Source organism: Paramormyrops kingsleyae, chromosome 22 (genome assembly GCF_048594095.1).
Source record: "Paramormyrops kingsleyae isolate MSU_618 chromosome 22, PKINGS_0.4, whole genome shotgun sequence".
Lineage (NCBI taxonomy): Eukaryota > Metazoa > Chordata > Actinopteri > Osteoglossiformes > Mormyridae > Paramormyrops > Paramormyrops kingsleyae.
In genome coordinates, this window is record NC_132818.1 from 6,034,797 (window position 1) to 6,055,503 (window position 20,707).

Consider the following 20,707-nt stretch of genomic DNA (forward strand, 5'->3'; position numbering starts at 1 on the left):
ATTCATAATACTCTTCTGTACTGTGTTTCTTTGTATGTCTTTGTTTGCTGTGCCCCGTCTCTATGTCTATCTGCACCTCTGTCCCACCTCTTTAATACTTTCAAATGTTTCCTGTGACCATTTCCCTGTTTTCCGTGTTTTATACACATTGTTCATATGTGTGTTTTACTGTCCTTGTGTCTGTTTCTTCATTACCCAAACGCTCCCTTTCTCTGTCTCTCTCTCTCTCTGTCTCTCTGCCTCTCTATTACTCCAAGGTGGGTGGTGGATAAATCGAGGACCAGTTTTCTCATCTTTTCAGCTGACCTAGCAGTATTAACTGTCTTTCTCCTATTGACTGCCTTTCAACTTGTTTTCCTATAGTACTACATCTGGTGAAGGTTTTATTTAGGTTGGAGAATTAACATGCTGATGTTGTCCCAATCATGCTGATATACTTATCATCAGCTTGCGTTAGTTGTTCATTTATAGGCTACTGCTGTTGATATTAGTTCACTTCATGTTAGTAAACCTTCTTCGAGGCAGAAACCAGACTCTAGCCAGAAACTAAACAATTTATTTGTGGAAAAGGATTATTTTTCTGATGTTTCATCATCCTTTCCATGTTAGTCATATTTTTTTCTTAGAATGACTTGCAAGTATGTGAGTTAAGGCTCTCACTGTGACACGAAGAGAACACGTGTGATTTAAATGGCCTTCTCTCTCTTGTGTTTACGACAGAAAGGAGGGAGCGCAGTGTTTTGGCAAATTTCTGTTAATTTCTCCTTAAAAGTATGACTTGTATGTTTAAGGGGTTGCCAGAAAATTACATCTACTACAATAGATCTGTGTTTGTAATGAGTTGAGTTTGACCGACTAAAGTACTGAAGTCACAGTCTTCCTCCATGGAAGGAGAAATAATGTTCTTTTATCCAGATTGCAGTGTAGCATAGAGAAGTTAATTAAATCACAGTTGCAGTAGTGAAAAATGATAGAGTGTTTGAAAGCGTCATGTGAACCTCAATGGTGTTGAGTTGGTGTTCTTGGGTGACCTGTAACTGTAATTTTACACCACAGAATCATATGTCCTCATATACACTGCAGAGGATTGCAGTTAGTGCAGTGTAAGCATGAGCTTAGAACAGAGAAGCAGAGAGCTTGACTTCATACCTAGTCTAAGCAGCCTGATGAGAAGCTGATTGGGATTTACCACTGACCTCAATGGAGCACTCAGCTGGTAATGACCATTCATTTACTGGTCAGCTGGAAGTAAATGAATTGTCACAAGCCATCGGCACCCTATAGACAGCACAGGCTTGAGGATCCCACTCAGGTGGTGCCAGAAGTGAAGGGCATTAAAAGAACTGATTCCCAGAATGCCTCCTGGCTGCCTTTTGCTGTCTCCCATTGCCATTGGAGCCCCTCTCCATTTGCACTCTGGGTGTTGTGACTCCATTTCCCATAAGTCTGTCTGATACCAGCTGCAGGCCATGTTGTATCTCACACAGAATCGAACGCCATTAATGTTTCAGCGCCTGGAGCCCCCCTCCCCAACCCAGGAAGGTGGGCAGGGAGTCAACGGTCTCCCAGAGCCACAGATGGATCCTACCAGCAATTTGTAAGTAGGCACTTCTCTCTTTCTTTCCTCTTTCGCCCCTGGTTCCTTCTCTCTCTCTCTCTTTCCTGACAGCCAGCGATATGGGCATGTGCTGGAGTTTGCACTGCCCATCTTGTGTTGGCTGGTGTGTCAGCATGAGAAGAAGAAGACACGTGGTCGTCACACCTTAACATTCAACAACCATAAGGACTTCTCTGTGCTCATTCCCATGTAGATCAGCACAGGGTTCAGCTTAGGTCTAGTTCAGTCTATCTAACTGTGGGTCTAGGCCAAAGCCCATTTACCAAGAGAGAGATGCATTTTATCAAAATTATTGATTTTTTTCCCCCAGCCTTTAGAACCTCTTCTGCCATTTGTACTGTTCTAGTCAGTCCAGTATAGGTCAATATTGAAGACAGGGACTGTAAAATATATTCCTAAAGTTGTAGTACTAATAGTGTGTTTTAAAAGCCAGTACAAACATGATATACACTGGAATTGATTTGTTTGTGCTTGAAAATGATTGGTTAGGTGATAAGTACAGTAGGTTTGCCATGAGTGTCTGCATGAAGGTAGTGTGGCAGATGGAGAGGGATGGACGTAGAATGGATACATCCTAGGATGTGGCACAGGAAAGCCTTGCAGGTTCTTGTCGTTGGCCTGGCACAGTTCGGTGACACACACATGGATATGGCACAGCCACTGTCCTCACCGGCTCTCTCTCCCAGGCCGCTGGAAGGGGGGATGAGAGAGAGCCAGTCCTGGGTAACGGCACGGGCCCAAGAGATGTCCCAGAAAGCTGGAAGCTGGAGTCCAGAAGGACCGCACCCGGATGACCTTCACGGGGGCCGCCATGATCCACAGGTACACCCGAGGGTGCCAACAAACACACGTATGCAAACACGTGGCCATTCGGGTCTCCTGCTGACACCCAGACTCAGACAGGAGAGCCGCTGGAGCTGCCTCATTCAAACGAACAGTGCCAAACTCTCCCTGCAAATACTCTTTGGTTGTTTTGAATGTACTGATTCACTGTACACCCTGGCATTCATCACGGGCATACCGCAGCTTCCGATCCCACACCAGGGCCCTGTGACTTCCTGAATCAGTGCTCATCACCTTCACTTACGCTCTTGCACCTCTCTCTCCCGTCTGTCCCTCTTACTCACTCCCCGAGTGAGTCCATTGTTCACCCGCCACGTCTCATTGCACAGTCATTCCTCACAACACACCTGGGCAATGTTAATGATCTCTGCCACACCCCCACTGCCCCCCTACCCTCTCTGACAGTCATCTATAGGACCTAGAGAGAGAACTCAGGCTCCATCAGTAAGCCCTTGCACTAACTCTCTGGGAAAGGCGTCCTCTTCAGGTGCCAGTGCCAGCGCTGTCTTTCGTCCAGTGCTATTGTTCTGCTCTCAAGCGTGAAGGAGCCCGGATGTGTCTGATTTTGCCTTACAGTGGACACTCTCGTTGCGTGTACGGTGGTCAGATTTTTGAAATATGTGGCAGTCCAGGTAAGACAACAAAAAAAAACCAGCGTGGCCAAGTTGCAGGAGGTCTCTGGCCTTGTCGGGTCCTGGTGTAGGGCTGGACCAAAGCCTTCAGTGTCACACCAAAGCTAACACGGGAGAAAACGAACATCCACCACCCACTGGTATGGATCGGCATGACAAAACAGCAGGACTCTTCACTGTGGCATGTCTTTGTGTGCATATGAGGGACGCATTCCCCTCTGGACAAATATAAATGAGTCTATCAAAACCTGCATGATCTTCACCGGTTCCTTGCCTGATACAAATTGGCGCGATTCTGTTTTAGTACCATATAATGCAAATGAAGACAGCTATGTAATTTGATGCTACACGGTTCTGATAAAGGCCGGCCGTCGTCTGGACACGCTGTCGGAGCGCTAGCAGCAGGAAACTCCCCCGATCAACATTCTGGGAAACCACTGATGTCCGTTTCGATATTCTTTGGGTCCTCACTTAGAGTGACTAATGCAAACAGAGAGCCATGAAGGATGTGTCCTAGCAGACAGGCATGGGTATCTTCCTAGCATTAGCATAGCCTGTGTCCTTCAGTCAGCTGTGAGTCCCGTTGCGTCCCTGTCGTCCAATTGGCTGATCCCTGATTGGGCAGGTGCACATCCCTCCCTTGGGTCCGCCCACTACGCCCCCTTCTGACCCCCCCCGTGGCCCGCCCACACCCCTGCCGATGCCTGCAGCAGTCACGCCTCCTCTTCCTCTGTTTTGCAGACGGTAGAGATGAGAGAGATGGGGCGGGAAGGTCACTCGGACAGTGAGCACTATCTCCCCATGGAAGGGCACGGGAGGGCTGCCTCCATGCCCCGACTTCCAGCAGATAACCACGTGAGCGCCTTCATACTCTCACCCTCCCTCCCCTTCCCTTCACTCCTCTCTCCTTCTTGCCCTCCACCTGACTCCTCACTCTATCTTCTGCTACTCCTTCACCAGTCCTCTTTTGCTCTTGGTGGACAGAAAGAGGGAGACTGAAGCAAAAACACCAGTGCTGAGCTCAGGCCCAAATGAGTCCAGCTGTCGCTGTCTGGTCTGTGTGATGCCGCAGTTGGCTGGACAAAACAAAATCTGATAAAGTGAGGTAACACTCTGTTAATTGGGTGTTTTTCAACCCGGTCCTCGGGGGGCCCCAAACAATTTCTGCTCCCTCCCAGCTCTCAGCACACCAGTACCAGGTCTTTGGTGGTCTTGATTGTTAGGTTTATTCTAGCGGCTGGGAGGAAGCAAAAATGAGGACTGTCTGGGGATCCCCAAGGAATGGTTGAGAAACACTGAATCTGGCCAAAAGTCCTAATGTAAGAAGGTCCAGTAGCACAAAAACCATCCATCCATCCATCCATCCATCCATTCACCCATCCATCAATTCATCCATCCACCTCATATGCTACTTATGCAGGTCAGGGTTGGAGTGTGTAAGAAAGTAACATTTCTCTTGCACATTCACTAATGAATTTGATCAATTAGCTAATTATAGAAAGGTACTGAGGTTGTACCTCCCTAGCTAGTTTGAACTGAGTAGTCTTACTTCAGAGATCATGATGCAGAGGTGCTAGACTACACTGAGTCTCAGAAGGACAATAGGATGGATTTTTACACTGACACTCAGATGGACACTGAGACTGCCACACTGAAACTCAGAGGGACACTGAGACTGCCACACTGAAACTTAGAGGGACACTGAGACTGCCACACTGTAACTCAGAGGGACACGGAGACTGCCACACTGAAACTCAGAGGGACACTGAGACTGCCACACTGAAACTCAGAGGGACACTGAGACTGCTACACTGTAACTCAGAGGGACACTGAGACTGCCACACTGAAACTCAGAGGGACACTGAGACTGCCACACTGAAACTCAGAGGGACACTGAGACTGCCACACTGAAACTCAGAGGGACACGGAGACTGCCACACTGAAACTCAGAGGGACACTGAGACTGCCACACTGACACACAGCATATGCCTGAAGGCATGTGAGATGAAGTCTGGTGCAGAGTGCAGTGAATAGCAGGTGCTGCGATCAGGAATCCTGTCAGAGACCAACTGCACCATCTCCCCTCAGGCCTGGCAAGGCACTCTGACTGGATTTAATAGGCGTGCCGTCACTCAACTGTGTGACTCCAGAGGGGCTTCACTCTCAGTGTGCGTGACATTAAATGTGGATGGTCACCGTTGAGATGCACTAACACGCCACCGCAGGGATCATCTCCTGCTGACAAGTGGCCTGTAACCGAGCTCTGCAGGTATCCCCACCTTCCGAAAAAGTTTTGGGGGGACAGAGCCAGGGAGTAAAAAGTAAATCCATCAGGGACAGCGCCTCCACTCATTAATCACTGCATCAGGCTGTGAATTACGGGTGGCTCAGTGGCACCCTCTTCCAGCTCATCTCCATCAATGCCACGTGTCGGTGAGTGTTGTGACGGCGAGCAGGCACACACACGTACATGCGCAGACACACACACACACACACACACACACACGTGGCCTGGTTCTCTCCCTCTCTTCCAGGTCAAGGCCCTGTCTTTATCTCTCTGTCTCTCTCTCCCACTCACACTTTCTCTCCTGTTGCTTCTTCTCTTCTTCTTCTTACCAGTTCAGCTTCAGAGTTCAGTTCCCCATCAATAGGGGCTCCTTGTTTCAACCAGGCTGGGATGCTGGTCTCATTCCGCCTGGTCCGTGAGAGCATCCTGAGGGCTCGGGTTTAAAGGCGCCCCAGTTACTCTCGGGGGTTTTGAGGTAGCAAGTCGCAAGGCTTTGATAACAGATCTGGATAATTCATCTGTCCGCCTGTGCTGCGTGTTGCCAGGATGGTATCTGGGTACTCCTGCTTTAGTTACAATCACCATGTTACCACAAAGGTGACAGAGGTAGAGCAATGTCCTAAAATGAAATTAATGGCAGCCATCACAACCAGGTTGAAACAAATCTTCTAAAATAAACGTTCGTGTTTGAGACTCTGTACTTTATATTGCAGTATGAACTGAAACGGTGGACGGTAAATGTGCCCTGTGTATCGTGACTGTGCTAAAATCGGAAACGTACGTGTCTGTCGACGCTCCTGTTCCCCATCTACCGCTTGGCTCTTGCCGTGTGCTGTCACTGTGTCTGCTGTCACTGTGCCTGCTGTACTGTGTCTGTGCCCTAATGCCGTGTCACTCTGCTGACTGTCTCTAACCCAGACCCTTTGCTCCTCAGTCTGTGTGCGCTGCTGTGGTAAGTTTCTCTCTCTCTCTCTCTCTCTCTCTCTCTCTCCCTCTCTCTCTCTCTCTTGTCTCGGTGTCATTGCCGCTTCTGTGTCTAACTGGGATCTCTTTCTCTCTGCTCCCCCCCCCCCTTTTCAAACCCCCTTTGTTTTTGGTTGCCCCTCCCGTTTTCTCCCCCACCCCGACGTGGCACACATGCCCTCTCCCACCACCCCTCCCCCCCCCCCCCGGGTCACCCCTGCACTGCCCCTCCGTTGCGGTGGCTGTGCCCCGGCTGTCCATTCCCCCCTGCCCCCCCCCCACCCGCCCCCGGCCCCGTGCTGTGCTCTCTGTGTGCCCTCCGTGTGTGTGTATGCCCTGTGTGTGCCGTTTCCACAGCGGAGGAAAGCAAGGCCTCGTGGGAATAACCTCAGTGTATGTACCCTGTCTCCGTCTCCGTCTTCCCTTCTCCTTCTCTATCTCTCCCTCGCTGCTTCGTTCTCTCTTCCTCATTCTCTCTCTCTCCCTCGCTCACTCCCTCTCCCTTGCTCTCTCTCTTTGTCTCCTTCTCTCCCTCGCTCCATCTCTCTCTCACTCCCTCTTGCTGTCTTTCTCTCGCTCTGCCTCTCTCTCTCTCTCTCCCTGCTCACCAGCGATATATTGATTTCCCCTCCTCTTCCCATCTCTCCATCTGGGTCCCTTCCTCCTCGCACATGCGGATCCCGCCGCTTTGCGTTGGCCTGCAGGATCCCTTCCTGCCCCCTGCATCGCATCCTTTTCCACAGCGAGATTTGCAGCTTTTCTCTCGGTCGTGCAGCGTGTGCAGATCGCCCTTTCCGTCGGGAGCTCTGTCATGCATGCGCGACAGTGGACTTCCTGCGAGTGGCACCATCACCCTCTCGCTGTGCGTCTGTGTCGGACGCCAAGCGTGCAAGCTGGCATGCATGCTGCCTGTGCCAGGGTGCGCGTGTGCACTCCGGAGGGTGCGTGTGTGCACTCCGGAGGGTGCGTGTGTGCATGCTAGCACTCCTGACTGCCCGGGGCCGTCTCTGGGGTCCTCATTCAGGGAAAGACGCTGTGGGACTCTGGAGAGATGGTGTCTGTAGGAGGACGCATGTGTGGGAGGGCTGGGCTGGATGGAGCCACTGGTTTCTGCGTGTCATGTCTGGATGCCTGGAGAGGCTGTGTAATAACGGGCGGGGGGGGGGGGGCAAGGCTTGGAGGTAAGCAGCGATGTAGTAGGAGCTGAATGGGCACGTTAAGCATGACTGGCCCTCCTCTTCCTCATCTCTCTGCTGCCCCCTTTACAGACACACCTTCCGTTTCTCTCTCTCTGTATCTCCACTGCCCCCCTCCCCTGTCCCCCCCTTTTGCCCTGAGCAGGGCTGTGTGAATGAGTATGTGTGTGTGTGTGTGGTGGGGGGGGGGGGGGTTTGTTGGGTGTGGCCCAGGAAGACGGGCTGATGGTGGATGTCACCTGTATTGTGACCCTGACACTGTGACACAGAGGCAAACACTGACACATTCAGTCACGCAGCAGACATTCTGCTCACGTGAACACCACTAGGGGGCAGTATGAACATCCTTTTCAGCACTCCCCAGTCTCTGATTTTCTACGCCTGTGGAGAAGAAGATAGCAACCTCCCTCTCTCTCCCTTCTTTCTCCCTACCCCCTCTCGTAGACCATCACGGATGGCAGTCCCATGAAGCGCTCGGCCTCATCACTGGGCCACGGTCGCCAAGGTAAAGGCACACGGATGGACGACTATGCCACGGACAGGGCAATCCCAGAGGAGGGCCCACGTCATGGGCACCGGCGCCGGGAGCGAAGCCATCGTACCTCAGAGCGCTCGCTGAGCCGCTACACGGACGCTGACACAGGTCGGGGACTCATTAAACAGCTCATGTTTAATATTGTGTAAGACTGCGACTGTGCTGATGCTGCAGTGTCTTCCCACGGTACTGATGGGGTGTTGCCATGGTAATGACGGGGTGTGACCCGGCAGGGCTCGGAACAGACCTCAGCACCACCACGCAGTCAGGAGACTTGCCGCCTAAAGAAAAGGACCGAGACCGTGACCGCGAGCGAGACCGTGACCGCGAGCGGGACCGGGAACGTGGGCGACCCAAGGACAGGAAGCACCATCACCATCACCACCATCACCACGGATCTATGGACAAGGAGCGCTATGGGCAGGACAGGGGCGAGTATGGCCACCGTCCATCCCGGGAGAGAGAGCACCGCTGGTCCCGCTCGCCCAGTGAGGGCCGGGAGTGCATGACACACAGACAGGTGGGCTCCAGAGCGTCATCACATTAGTACACACTGACACTGCAAAGACGCACAGAATGGCACATTGACACTGCAAAGAGGCACAGAATGACACACTGACACTGCAAAGAGGCACAGAATGACACATTGACACTGCAAAGAGGCACAGAATGACACACTGACACTCACGCACAGAGGGACAGAATGACACATTGACACTGCAAAGAGGCACTGAATGGCACACTGACACTCACACACAGAGGGACAGGATGGCACACTGACACTGCAAAGAAGCACTGAATGGCACACTGACACTCACACACAGAGGGACAGAATGACACACTGATACTCACAAAGAGGCACAGAATGACACACTGGCACTCACACACAGAGGGAGAGAATGACACACTGATACTCACACACAGAGGGACAGGATGGCACACTGACACACACACACACACACAGAGGGACAGGATGGCACACTGACACTCACACACAGAGGGACAGGATGGCACACTGACACTCACACACAGATGGACAGGATGGCACACTGACACTCACACACAGAGGGACAGGATGACACACTGACACTCACACACAGATGGACAGGATGACACACTGACACTCACACACAGAGGGACAGGATGGCACACTGACACTCACACACAGATGGACAGGATGACACACTGACACTCACACACAGAGGGACAGGATGGCACACTGACACTCACACACAGAGGGACAGGATGACACACTGACACTCACACACAGAGGGACAGGATGGCACACTGACACTCACACACAGAGGGACAGGATGGCACACTGATACTCACACACAGAGGGACAGGATGGCACACTGATACTCACACACAGAGGGATAGGATGGCACACTGACACTCACACACAGAGGGACAGGATGACACACTGACACTCACACACAGAGGGACAGGATGACACACTGACACTCACACACAGAGGGACAGGATGGCACACTGATACTCACACACAGAGGGACAGGATGGCACACTGATACTCACACACAGAGGGACAGGATGGCACACTGATACTCACACACAGAGGGACAGGATGGCACACTGACACTCACACACAGAGGGACAGGATGGCACACTGACACTCACACACAGAGGGATAGGATGGCACACTGACACTCACACACAGAGGGACAGAATGACACACTGACACTCACACACAGAGGGACAGGATGGCACACTGATACTCACACACAGAGGGATAGGATGGCACACTGACACTCACACACAGAGGGACAGAATGACACACTGACACTCACACACAGAGGGACAGGATGGCACACTGATACTCACACACAGAGGGATAGGATGGCACACTGACACTCACACACATAGGGACAGAATGACACACTGACACTCACACACAGAGGGACAGGATGGCACACTGACACTCACACACAGAGGGACAGAATGACACACTGACACTCACACACAGAGGGATAGGATGGCACACTGATACTCACACACAGAGGGACAGAATGACACACTGACACTCACACACAGTGCACACGCACCGCACACATTGATGTTGCTGCCTGACTGTTTCTCCGCCTTCCCTATAAAGCATATTGTCAGGACCTGACCGTCCTCTCAATATGTGTGTATTTCCCTTTAGTCCCTAAACCATTGAATGTCTGCAGAATGCCCACTTTGACTGGGGGAGGGGATCCTTCCTGTCAGCCCCTGATGCCCCTGTCGCTTCTCTGGCTCAAAGTGGCATTAATTTAGAGGCGGCTTTTCTTATTTTTAGTTGGTTTTCGTTTTGCCTCCTCATTTGAATTCATGTTTTGTTAATTTCTGCTCGGCGTGGGTCTGTGACAGAGCGCCCCCTGCTGCCTGCGCTGCCCTATGGTTGGGCTGCAGAGTCAGCGCAGACAGCCGGCATGTCAACACCAGCACAGCTGCGCATCCACAAGCACAGCAGACACTCAGGACTCTATCAGCCATGTCCAAACAAAAGGTCAGGCACACACAGCAGGTGGACAAGAAACTGTCACAAAAGCAACCCCCTTAGCTAATCTGATGTAAATGAATGACTTAGGCTGAAAAGGAGGCCTTAGCCCAAGCAAAACCACACAGGGCTTCTGGGGAAACCAGGCTGTAAGCTGACTGTTGGCCACCAGGGGGTGCTGTAGAGACATCGCAGGCAGCTGTGGGCTGAGGGTGCCACTGCAGAGCCGCGTGAGAATGCAGACTGACTGTAGCTTCAAGCTGCTCTTCTGACCACGCCCACTTACCCAGATCACTTCTCTTTCTCCGTGTTGTGTCTCTGTCCCTGTGGCCTGTGCCCCCCCCCCCCCCACCTGGCTTTCTCGTCCTTTTTTACACTTGTCTCGTCGTCTCCTGTGTGTCATTCCTCCTCCCCATTCCCTCGTTAATTTTGTTGTGCTTTTTATTTGCCTTGTTTTAATTTTCATGTAGGGCAGTAGTTCGGTGAGTGGGAGTCCCGTCCCCTCGACCTCCGGCACCAGCACGCCCCGCCGCGGCCGCAGACAGCTGCCGCAGACCCCCGCCACGCCCCGGCCCCATGTCACCTACTCCCCCGTGGTCCGTAAGGCTGTGGCCACACCTCCCGGCCCACAGGGCCGGCTCCCCGCCCCAAGCCCCCGCCGCTTTTCCCCGTCCGGCCCCGAGTCTCACTATGCCCCGCCCTCTCACCACGGCTCCCCCCGCTCAGCCCGCCATGGCCGCTGGGCGCCACCCCCCCCACCAATGGACAGTGCTGCAGAGGGCGATGAGCGCTTCTATGAGCAGGACTACGAGTACGATCGTCGCGAGCCCCCCGCCTATGAGCCGGGCCCGACACAGGGCAACCCTCATCCGCGGTCACCCAGGACTTCCCGCCACGCGCCCCCCCCCCAAGTCCAGCCACCACCCCGCCGCCTGCCCAACGGCTACCGCTCATCCTCACCCTCCCCCCACCGGCACGGGGGCCACCCCGGGCCCCATAAGCCGCCCCACGGTCGGGGTCCCCGTAAGGGCCTGCACGAACCCTACAGCGAGACCGACGAGGACGACTGGTGCTAGCCTCTGGGGAATGGGGAGGGGGGCTTTTTTTTAGGGGGGGGGGACAATGTCGGTCTTTTTCTTTCGCAGAGAAACGGGTGAAACGAGGGGGTTGTGGGTCTGCTCGGTGCTCAGTGCCACCAAGGAGACGCGCCGACATGAAGACGGCGGAAACGGTGGCATGTTTCCTTTACCGTTACTTTTCCTTACTTTCCTCTGCTGCTCAGTGTCTCCTCGGTGAGATGGGGGGGGGGGGGGGGGGCTGGCCCGGAGGTCGGAGGTCAGAGGTCGAAAAGAGGACTTCCAGTGAAAAGCAAAGGAGAGGTAGCAGGCCATGAGCGAACGAAGCAAGGAAGCGTGTGGAAGCGCAGTGCTGAAGCTGGGCCGTCACCAGTCAGAGGAAGCCGAGTCTCCGAACACAGAGGGCAGCCTCTCCTCACCGAGCTGGGCTGCACCCCCCAAGCCAACAGCAGATGTCAACAACTCTAGCCGCAGCCAAAACCACAGCAGAACTCTAAATGGGGAGAATGACTATGTTTTCCTTTTTCAGGACTGAACAGAGCTCCTTCTATTGCAAAAACCAACCCTGGTGTTGGGTAATATTGATGAGTTTTATCATCTGTGTTTACTGTTAATAATTATTACACTGACAGTGTCCCTCCCGCCTGTAAGTGTGGGCAGGGTGGGGGGAGGGTTGGGGGGGGTGGGGGAACAGCCAGTGGGGGGGGGCCGGACTCTGCCCCTTACCTGCTGCTCCTGTGCGGCTGTCCCGTCCCAGGGAAGAAGACACGCAAGGGGGAAAATGACGAGAGGAAAGCACTCTCTCCAGTAATTCTTCTTCTTGGTCTAATCCTCCACCTCCTCCCTATTCTTCTCCTTCAGAACATTGGAGCTTGATCATTCTGTTGCACCCGTTCAGCTTTGTTTGGACTCTTAGAGTAAAATCCCGTGGAATCCTGCATGACTGACACAAAAAAAAAAAAACTTTACTGTCTGGGGGAGGGGGGTGATTCTGGGGTCCTTTTCTAAGTCTGCAGAAGTTCTCTCTCTCTCCCTCTCTCTCTCTCTCTGTCCAGCCCTTCCTCTTTCCCATCATTTAGTCATCTCTCACTATGTCTTTTGGGTACCGTGGGATGGCATGAGTGGTGAAGAGGCCCAGAAAGGCTTCGAGGTCTATATCTGTGTAACTGAATCATACCTGTGTGCGGTTTTTCGAAAAACTTTTTATTTTCTGCACCAAATTGCCCACAAACCATGAAATTAAAGGATAAAAGTCCACAGTGTTCTCTAAACACTAACAGTCATGACATGGGCAAAAATATAATTCCTATCTGATTGGGCTTTTCAAAGGTATTATTCTTGGAGTTTTCTGAAGTATGGTTACACACAGGCATGCAGTTTTTGAGAGTACTGAGAAATGTCTCCGTGAGCCCTGCCCCTTCAGCTAACGCAGCTCTTTGTTAATCAGACCCGAGGCAGACAGAAAGCACGCCCGGTACCCTTAGTGTGGACATGTGTGAATGCCACTGCCCCCAGACCACGTCTGTGATTCCAGTCTTCCATACATTTTCTGGAACAGAGAGGGAGTGAACGCGAGAGAAAAGAGAACACTTTTCCATTTTAAGACTTGATTTGTTAACAATAGTGATAAAAGTTCTATAAGTAAATGCTAATGATGTGAATTATAATAATGTCTATGATATGAGAGAGAGAAACTGTACAACAGTGTTATGTTTCTGAGTCAGAAGTGTTCATCATGTTCTCATGTCTCTGACAACACTGTTTGTTCCCCTGGCAGCCGGCAGTGGGTGGGGCTCAGTAAGACAGGTGCATTGTGGGACCTGTAGTTGTGTAAACCAGTTCCTACCTCCAGGTCATGAGAGTGATAACAAAAAAGGGCTGTGACTGCTTGGAAATAAGGGGGGCTAGATGGGGAGGGAGGGTGAATTCCAAGCTTAAAATTAATAACTGTCGGGCAGAATGTCGGTCTGTGATGGATAAGTAGCAGAGTATCCAGGGATTTCCACTGGAATTTTCACACCCAGGAATATGGAACCCAGCCTAAAACATGGACCTCTAGGAAGGAAACAGAGGAGTACTTTAATTCTTAGGGGTACAGAAAACCCAGCATTCTCATCACCTGGGGTTCGGAACTGGGATTAGAAAGCGACCTTATGGTTCATATGTACAGCTGCATTGGTGTAGCTTCCTGTTAAGATGAACAGTGCAGCCTTTTCAAAGACACAGCAGTTGCTCCTCCATGCAGGTGCCCATGTAGCTCAATCAAAGCCCGAGTTCATTCTGTAGGTGCCCACAGATGAAGAGTCCGGGTAACCACCGGCTATGGAGTGGCTGTTCCCTTCATCCGTCATTATATCCTGGCCCTGCAGGGGGCACTGTTGTGGCTTTGTGGTGCACGCATGAGGAACAGAGCACCGCGCCCTGCTGTCACCCTCATACAGCCCCACCTTTAACTCCCCCAAGCGTTTTACTGCCTGTAATCCGTACACCAGGTTTAGCACTATTAGGACCTTGTTTTCTTAGGGACCCTCCGTTCAGGATGAAAAAGCCACATAAAAGAAACGAGGGCTGGGGTGTCGTTCTGCAGACGCACCCCGAGAGCCTAATAGGACAACATTCACACCATTTACCCATCTAGCATCTGTCTTAGCATACCACCGACTAACACACGAAACACTAACACTATTATTAATTATTATTAACTATTATTATATTACAAATGCTACTACTATTCTCACTATTTCTGCTGTCAGGGTTGACTGGTTTGCATTACAGCGATTATTACTATAGATATGGCTCTATAGATATAGACAGTATAGGACAGTATGGATATAGCACAGGTATCTTTTACATATCACCCCACACGGGCCACACACCATAAAGTAAAATTAACTCTTAACCGAAGATCCGCCACGCCATACCATTCTGCAGGACTCCCGTCGCAGACATAGACTTCGCGATACGCAAACTCTCAGTACGCGCCCCCCCCTGCTGTCCGTGCCTGTGTACTGCATGCGTGTGTTCCCAGAGGAGAGCAGCCGCCGTGCGTGTGCCTGCATGTGTCCGTGTGCGTGTGGTACATTGTTACCAGTGCCTTACACCGTGGAAGGAATGAGCCTCCCCTCAGACAAGCCTTTTTTCATTCATACCTTTTCACATCTTACCATAACAAAAGCTACAGTCCCCTCCCTCCTTTCTACCTCTTTTTCCTTCTCCATCACTCCCTGTGGCAAGTTTGTCACAGACGAGATGTCTTTATTCAGAAAGGGACCTGGGAGGTGGGGGGGGGGGGGCAGAGTTCTATGTGTTCTGTCATCTCTCTCTCTGTGCCGCTCTGTATGCTGTGTATATCACCCATAAACCTCCAGAAATCATATGCGTGTCCATTCTCGTCTCTACTTTTCCGTTCTTCTCGTTCCCTCTCTCTGTCCCATTATGACAGGATCGACCTGTCGTCCTGCCGCCTGTATACCATCGATTGTCTATTGAGACATCATCTGAATCAGGCCCCGTCCAGTAGCGGCTACTCTAACAAGATGCATTACCATATGCTACCACAAGAGTGCAGCATCGGTTTATCTGTTAGTCGGAGAGCTCAGAAATGTAGTGCACGCGCGCGCGCGTGTGTGTGTGTATGTGTGTGTGTGTGTGTGTGTGTGTATGTGTGTGTGGATTAAGTTTATATTACATTGTGAGACCAAACGTCACCCACAATGTGATAAACACTTGTTATTATGACGTTGTGGGGACCGTTTTTCAGGTCCCCACAAAGATCTGTGAATGCAATCAATTGTTTGGTTACTCATGGCTAAGGTTAGGGCTGGTTAGGGGTTAAGGTCGTCATGTTGGGAATAGAGTTTTCCCTATAGAAATGAATGGAGAGTCCCCACAAAGATATAATTACAAACCTGTGTGTATGTGTATGTTTAGTAAAATGATACCTTGAACTTCCTACACAGACCAAATCTTATGAACCCCTTATGCAACGGGAATGACTCATAGGGTCATATTCTGCAGAGCATGGGCAATGCTGTGTCAGTAAGCTGAGTATTGATCAGTACTCAGGACCTGGCTAAGGCATTCAATGGCCTCCAGACACTTTTAGCAATTAGCAATTGAAATAGCACAGAATCAGGTAATCGTTTTTTTTTATTGGAGGGCGTGGGCAGGAATGGTAGGCCTACTTTTAAATTCGTTGTGTGCATGCGCGTGCGCGTGTGAGTGTGTGTAGGCGGATGTGTCTAATAATGAGTGACATTACACTGTGGGGTTCACGGTGCTGTGTAGCAATTCTGTTGGCGTATCGGCACTTTACTGAGTGTCTCGGAGTGCGTGGCTAAGAGCGAGAGCTCTGCGTGCCCGTGCCGAAACGTGCGTGTTTGTGTCTGCGTACGAAAGCCATTGTCCCATCATGCCATCGCCACGAGACAAAGACGCCAATCATCCGCCCATCTCCCCGCGTGCCACTGTGTCCCGAATCACGACCTCAGCCTCACATCGAACAACATACGATAAATAATGACACAAATAAGTCAAAAACTACGTAGGAGCCGCTATGGAAAAAAAAGAGAAACAAAAAAGACTAATTACAAAAAAACCAAAAAAAGTAAAATATTTACTTCCAGAACTGCATGTGCGATGTGCATGCTACAGCGTGGATTAACAGTCATCTTCAGGAATAAAAAATAATACTACTAAAAGAAGAATATATATAAATATATAAATAAATATATAGATGTTTTTAAAGCAACATGTTCTTTTTTCCTTCTATTTTTAAAAACAAAAAATGCTAAAAAAGACAAAAAAAAATCAAAAGAGCAAAGTGACTTTGGTGAGAATCACAGGTAGTTGGTTTCCATTGTCAGCTGCCCCTGCAGACCTGGAGGACAGACAAACCCCTATACACCACGTTCAGGACGCAACAAAGAAAAAAGATCTCGTGCGAGCAAAATACTCGAGAGGAAAAAAAAAGAGAAGTAAAATAAATCTCCCTCCTCAGTCATGAGGCGCAGTAGAGGAGGTGCCTGAATTTGATGATGTACCCATTTAGTCTGGCTATGGTATCTCCCTGTCTCTCTCTCTATCTCACTGCTGTTTCTACCAGTGCATTTTGTAACTCCAGACAGAATTCTTCCTAATGAACCTGAATAAACCCAGAGAGAATGCACCATGCCAGCCTGTGACTCCTCTTTACTTCTCCCGCTCCCTGCTTGGTCAGCTGCTGCGTGTTCTCATGACGTAGGATCGGCCCACACAGTTCCCCCCCCCCCCCCCCCAACACACACACGCAGCCCCCACCCGTCTACTGTCACAACTTCAAAGGTATGTGCAGGAATCGCTTATTACACCTTTCAGCATATGGTGCCTTTAACTCTGTGGTTTTAAAAAAAAATGAAGGACAGGCTGGAAAACGAAGAAACACACCTATTAGTATTAAAATTACACCAATTAGTATTTAAATTACACCAATTAGTATTAAAATCACACACACACACACACATTTACGCATACCGTATGTCTGTGTATTATAGACTATACATAATCATTCATACCCTTAGAACTGGACAGCAATTAGTACGGTGAATTCTCATAGGCTAAATACCGCAATTCCATTCGTGTGAGTTTGTGCCACGTTACCTTGTGGTAAACTTTGGCACCTACAGCTTATGTTTCTATGACACATTGGTTATCACCACCTCCCTTCTAAACACACCTACCCTCACTTCGTCTGTACTTCCTTTTAAACCACGTTTTCCTTCCTTTTTACAATCTGAGTTTTGTATAAAAGCACCTGCTAAATAAATGCTGATGTATTTTTTATACCTGTGCTATATTTTTTGTCCTCGACCAGCTGTATGAAGACGTAGGATTTCGAGCAAATGGCCTGTTTAGCGTCGTCAGGAGCTCTTTCTGAATGATGAATAGGGTTCACATTCCCCCTCCCCCCCCCTCCCCGATCTGGCTGAATATCGCTCCTCCAGTCAGCCAGATGTGCGGAAGCGCAAAGCGCCCCCTTGTCCTATAAATATCTGTCCGCCTGCTTTGCTTCCTGCTTCCTGCCTCCCCCACCCGGGCACAGTGTTTACGGCGGGTACATTAACGCGCCATTCACACGCCCAAACGGACACATCAATTTACCAAATCCCGGGACAATAAAATAGATTCACACTAACAAGAAAACCCCCATGGCTTTACATGACGTAGCTCAGAGTTTTTCAGGCTTTTTTTTTTTAAGCTGAGGACCCCCCCCCTTGAAAATACACCACAGCTAAGGCTGATGGGGGGAGGGGACTTCAATATCTCTCTCCTTGGAAAAGAGGATAATAAAATTACGACAGATTTCTGCGGAACCGCGGTTAAAGGTCTCTGATGTAGTCCATGGGACAACATTTGTCATTGTTTGTCACTGGGAAACCCCGATAATAGATAATTGGGAAACCCTGATAATCGCCATCGTTGTAACATGACCCTAATGATACTGGCCTAACATTAAATATTAGGAAAGGAAACCCTATTCCTACTACATCACAGACCTGACATTAAGGGCTGGCAAAGAACCTCCCCCGAATATCTGTGGATGAACAACGAAAGCTAGTCATTCAAATCTGTGCGCAACTTTCTCATGTGAAACCTTTCGCATAGCTTTGAGATGCACGGCGTGCGCCTCCTGCTGTTTAGGATATGACTGTCTGCTTTTATTGACTTAAAACACATGGCATCGTTTATGTAAATATTACTGTTAATAAACGCCCATTGTTGTGGTTGTGATGCGTGAGAGATACCGTGCATCATGCGCCTCTGAGGGCGTCGTATGGGTATGAGCAGTGATGACACAGCAGGTGTGAATGTGTCATTGAAAACCGCTTCCAGCTCACCCAGTCCCACCAGAAAGCCCCTGCATCCATAGGGGGACTCGCTGTACCGGAACCCCTTAAAGGCTCACTTATCAAGTACTCTACGTATGTTGACGTGTCGTGTGATGCAGTCGTAAAATCGTCTTAGATCAAATCGACAAGTAGGTAATATTTCTACAAGTCTGTAAACTGTAAAAAGGCGCCACATAATATACAGTCCCAAGTTATGGACACTCATGGACTCATGTTACGACAACAATACCGATAAAGAAAAACACAAGATCTTCAGCTACTTTATAAAATGTTTATTATCCACATGAGGTATTCGAGTATAAACATAAAAGCAGCTTTCAAGAGTAACGGAACTGTAAACAAATATGTACAATCTTTCGTTTCACACAAGGTGTGGACACCAGCTTCCTACACACTGACACAGGTAAACATGCTGCTCTGGGCAGGTAATTATCTAGCACCACTTAATGTCTGTAGCTATACGAGTCCATTCATGTCTCCGCCTGCTGTCCGGGTCCGGGAGACGCACGTCTGCCCCCTGATCTAGTGACCCCGCTGCGCCACCCACCCCCATGCAGGTGGGGATCTCACAAGCGGATGTCACCCAGTCTTTCGGTATGAGTCACCCGTGTCTCACGGCACCATGGCGCACGGATCCCAGCTTTTCACAGCCGACTCCCAGCCTGACTTGTCTATCAGGGCGATTCCAGGCCTCGCCGGCGCCTCCGAGTCGCACGAGTCTCTGGTTGGTGCGCGGAGGGAGAGAAACGCCGCAAACCGGGACGGATCCTGACCCCTCCAAGCTGAGGCCGGATGTCGGTACCCGTCATCTGAACGACGGCAAAGTCCTCTCGCCTCCCCTTCAGAAGGCGGTAATTGCCCGGGACATTGGCAGAGAAGTCAGCGTCTCGTCAGCCCGATAGCAGTTCCCCGTGGTCGTCCTCAGTGCCCCGGGCCGAGCGCCGTGTCTCTCCTCGCCCGTTTCCATCCTCGCTTTCTTTGTAGGGAGAAAGTCGGGCTCGGCTGCCGCTTTGCTCGGCCGCTTTCTGGAGTGGCGGTCAGATCGTACGGGATCACTGTTCTCTTTGTCCTCCTGGCTCTTTTTACAGTTCGCAGATGTCACCTTACACTTGCCTTCGGAGGTCCGAGCTGAGACACAGCTCTCCCCGTCGGCGTCGCTGGTGTCCATCGCTTCCTCCGTCCGCTGGGGCTGCGGGTCAGGGAGGGGGCTGCCGCTCTGCGCTTCGTTCTCGCACGCAGTTCGGGCGCTGTGGTAAATGTCTCTGGCCGATTTCATGACCAAGGTGAGCAGCAGATTCCGGTGGAGCCTCAGTCCGCCCCGCTGGGTGCGCGAGCTGTACAGTTTGCCCAAAGCCTGGACCATGATCCGCTTGGCCTCTGCGCTCACGTCCATTTTCCCGATCGCGTGTTTATGAAGTTTACTTAACTTGTGAACAGATTTCCAAAGCGCTATGCACTTCTCAGTTCTGACTTCCCTCTCGCCTCACCGCCCGGCTTAAACACTCACATGAGCGCCCGTATGGCGCGGGTGGTGTTATATTGTAGCACTGACGTCAGGGCCTTTGGGTCGCGTGAGGCTGGCTGCATGGCTCCGCCCAGAGCCCGGCCCGGCAGCTCCGGCTTCCAGGTCTGCTGCTGTCATAGAACATGTCCCAGTAACGTGAAGCTAACATTGTGTCATGATGGGATATTGTTTTGGTCTGAATATAATAATTAACAGTGGTAAACGCACAGTGGTTTCCTCGTTATTTCCGGAATGAATGTGTGTTACGATACAAATGGAATCACAACAGACAAACACCGTGATGAAAATAGATTTACTTCCAGAAGATAATGTGAAAAGTGATTTGCATAACTGATTTCATAAATGTTAATTGATGTTTATACAACTGTTCATTGCCTAATAATATCACAGAAGTAATGCTTACAGGTTTAAGGTTAATTTGAAATTACAGTAGATATAGAAGGTGACTGAATCTGTGCAAAATGTGACATTTATTACCAAATTTGAGATTTTACGATGCAATGCAATGCAATTTCAATGAGAGCTTTGATAAACCTTTATTTATTTATATATATATATATATATATATATATATATATATATATATATATATATATATATATATATATATATATATATATATATTATAAGGATTGAACATGCCTT

The 20,707-nt window shown here is 50.2% G+C and overlaps 2 protein-coding genes across 2 annotated transcripts in view; one reads left to right on the top strand and one right to left on the bottom strand.

The window, feature by feature from the left end:
• The window catches only part of cacna1aa (calcium channel, voltage-dependent, P/Q type, alpha 1A subunit, a), an 80,164-nt gene extending 68,282 nt beyond the window's left edge, over positions 1–11,882 (top strand). The window contains exons 43-49 of the mRNA XM_072705151.1: positions 1,488–1,597; positions 2,305–2,440; positions 3,835–3,948; positions 6,701–6,736; positions 7,984–8,182; positions 8,308–8,594; positions 11,045–11,882. Of these exons, the coding sequence (XP_072561252.1) occupies positions 1,488–1,597; positions 2,305–2,440; positions 3,835–3,948; positions 6,701–6,736; positions 7,984–8,182; positions 8,308–8,594; positions 11,045–11,650 (1,488 nt within the window). The 3' untranslated portion in view covers positions 11,651–11,882. The remainder of the gene's footprint in view (positions 1–1,487; positions 1,598–2,304; positions 2,441–3,834; positions 3,949–6,700; positions 6,737–7,983; positions 8,183–8,307; positions 8,595–11,044) is intronic.
• Positions 11,883–18,794: 6,912 nt separating this feature from the next.
• ier2a (immediate early response 2a) lies at positions 18,795–20,065 on the bottom strand. Its single transcript, XM_023810718.2, has one exon. The coding sequence runs from the start codon at positions 19,928–19,930 to the stop codon at positions 19,379–19,381; it is 552 nt and encodes a 183-aa protein (XP_023666486.1). The 5' UTR covers positions 19,931–20,065; the 3' UTR covers positions 18,795–19,378.
• Positions 20,066–20,707: the final 642 nt, after the last annotated feature.

Bases quoted from the DNA above. Each gene is read 5' to 3' on its own strand.
- ier2a (XM_023810718.2), bottom strand. From the start codon at position 19,930: ATGGACGTGAGCGCAGAGGCCAAGCGGATCATGGTCCAGGCTTTGGGC.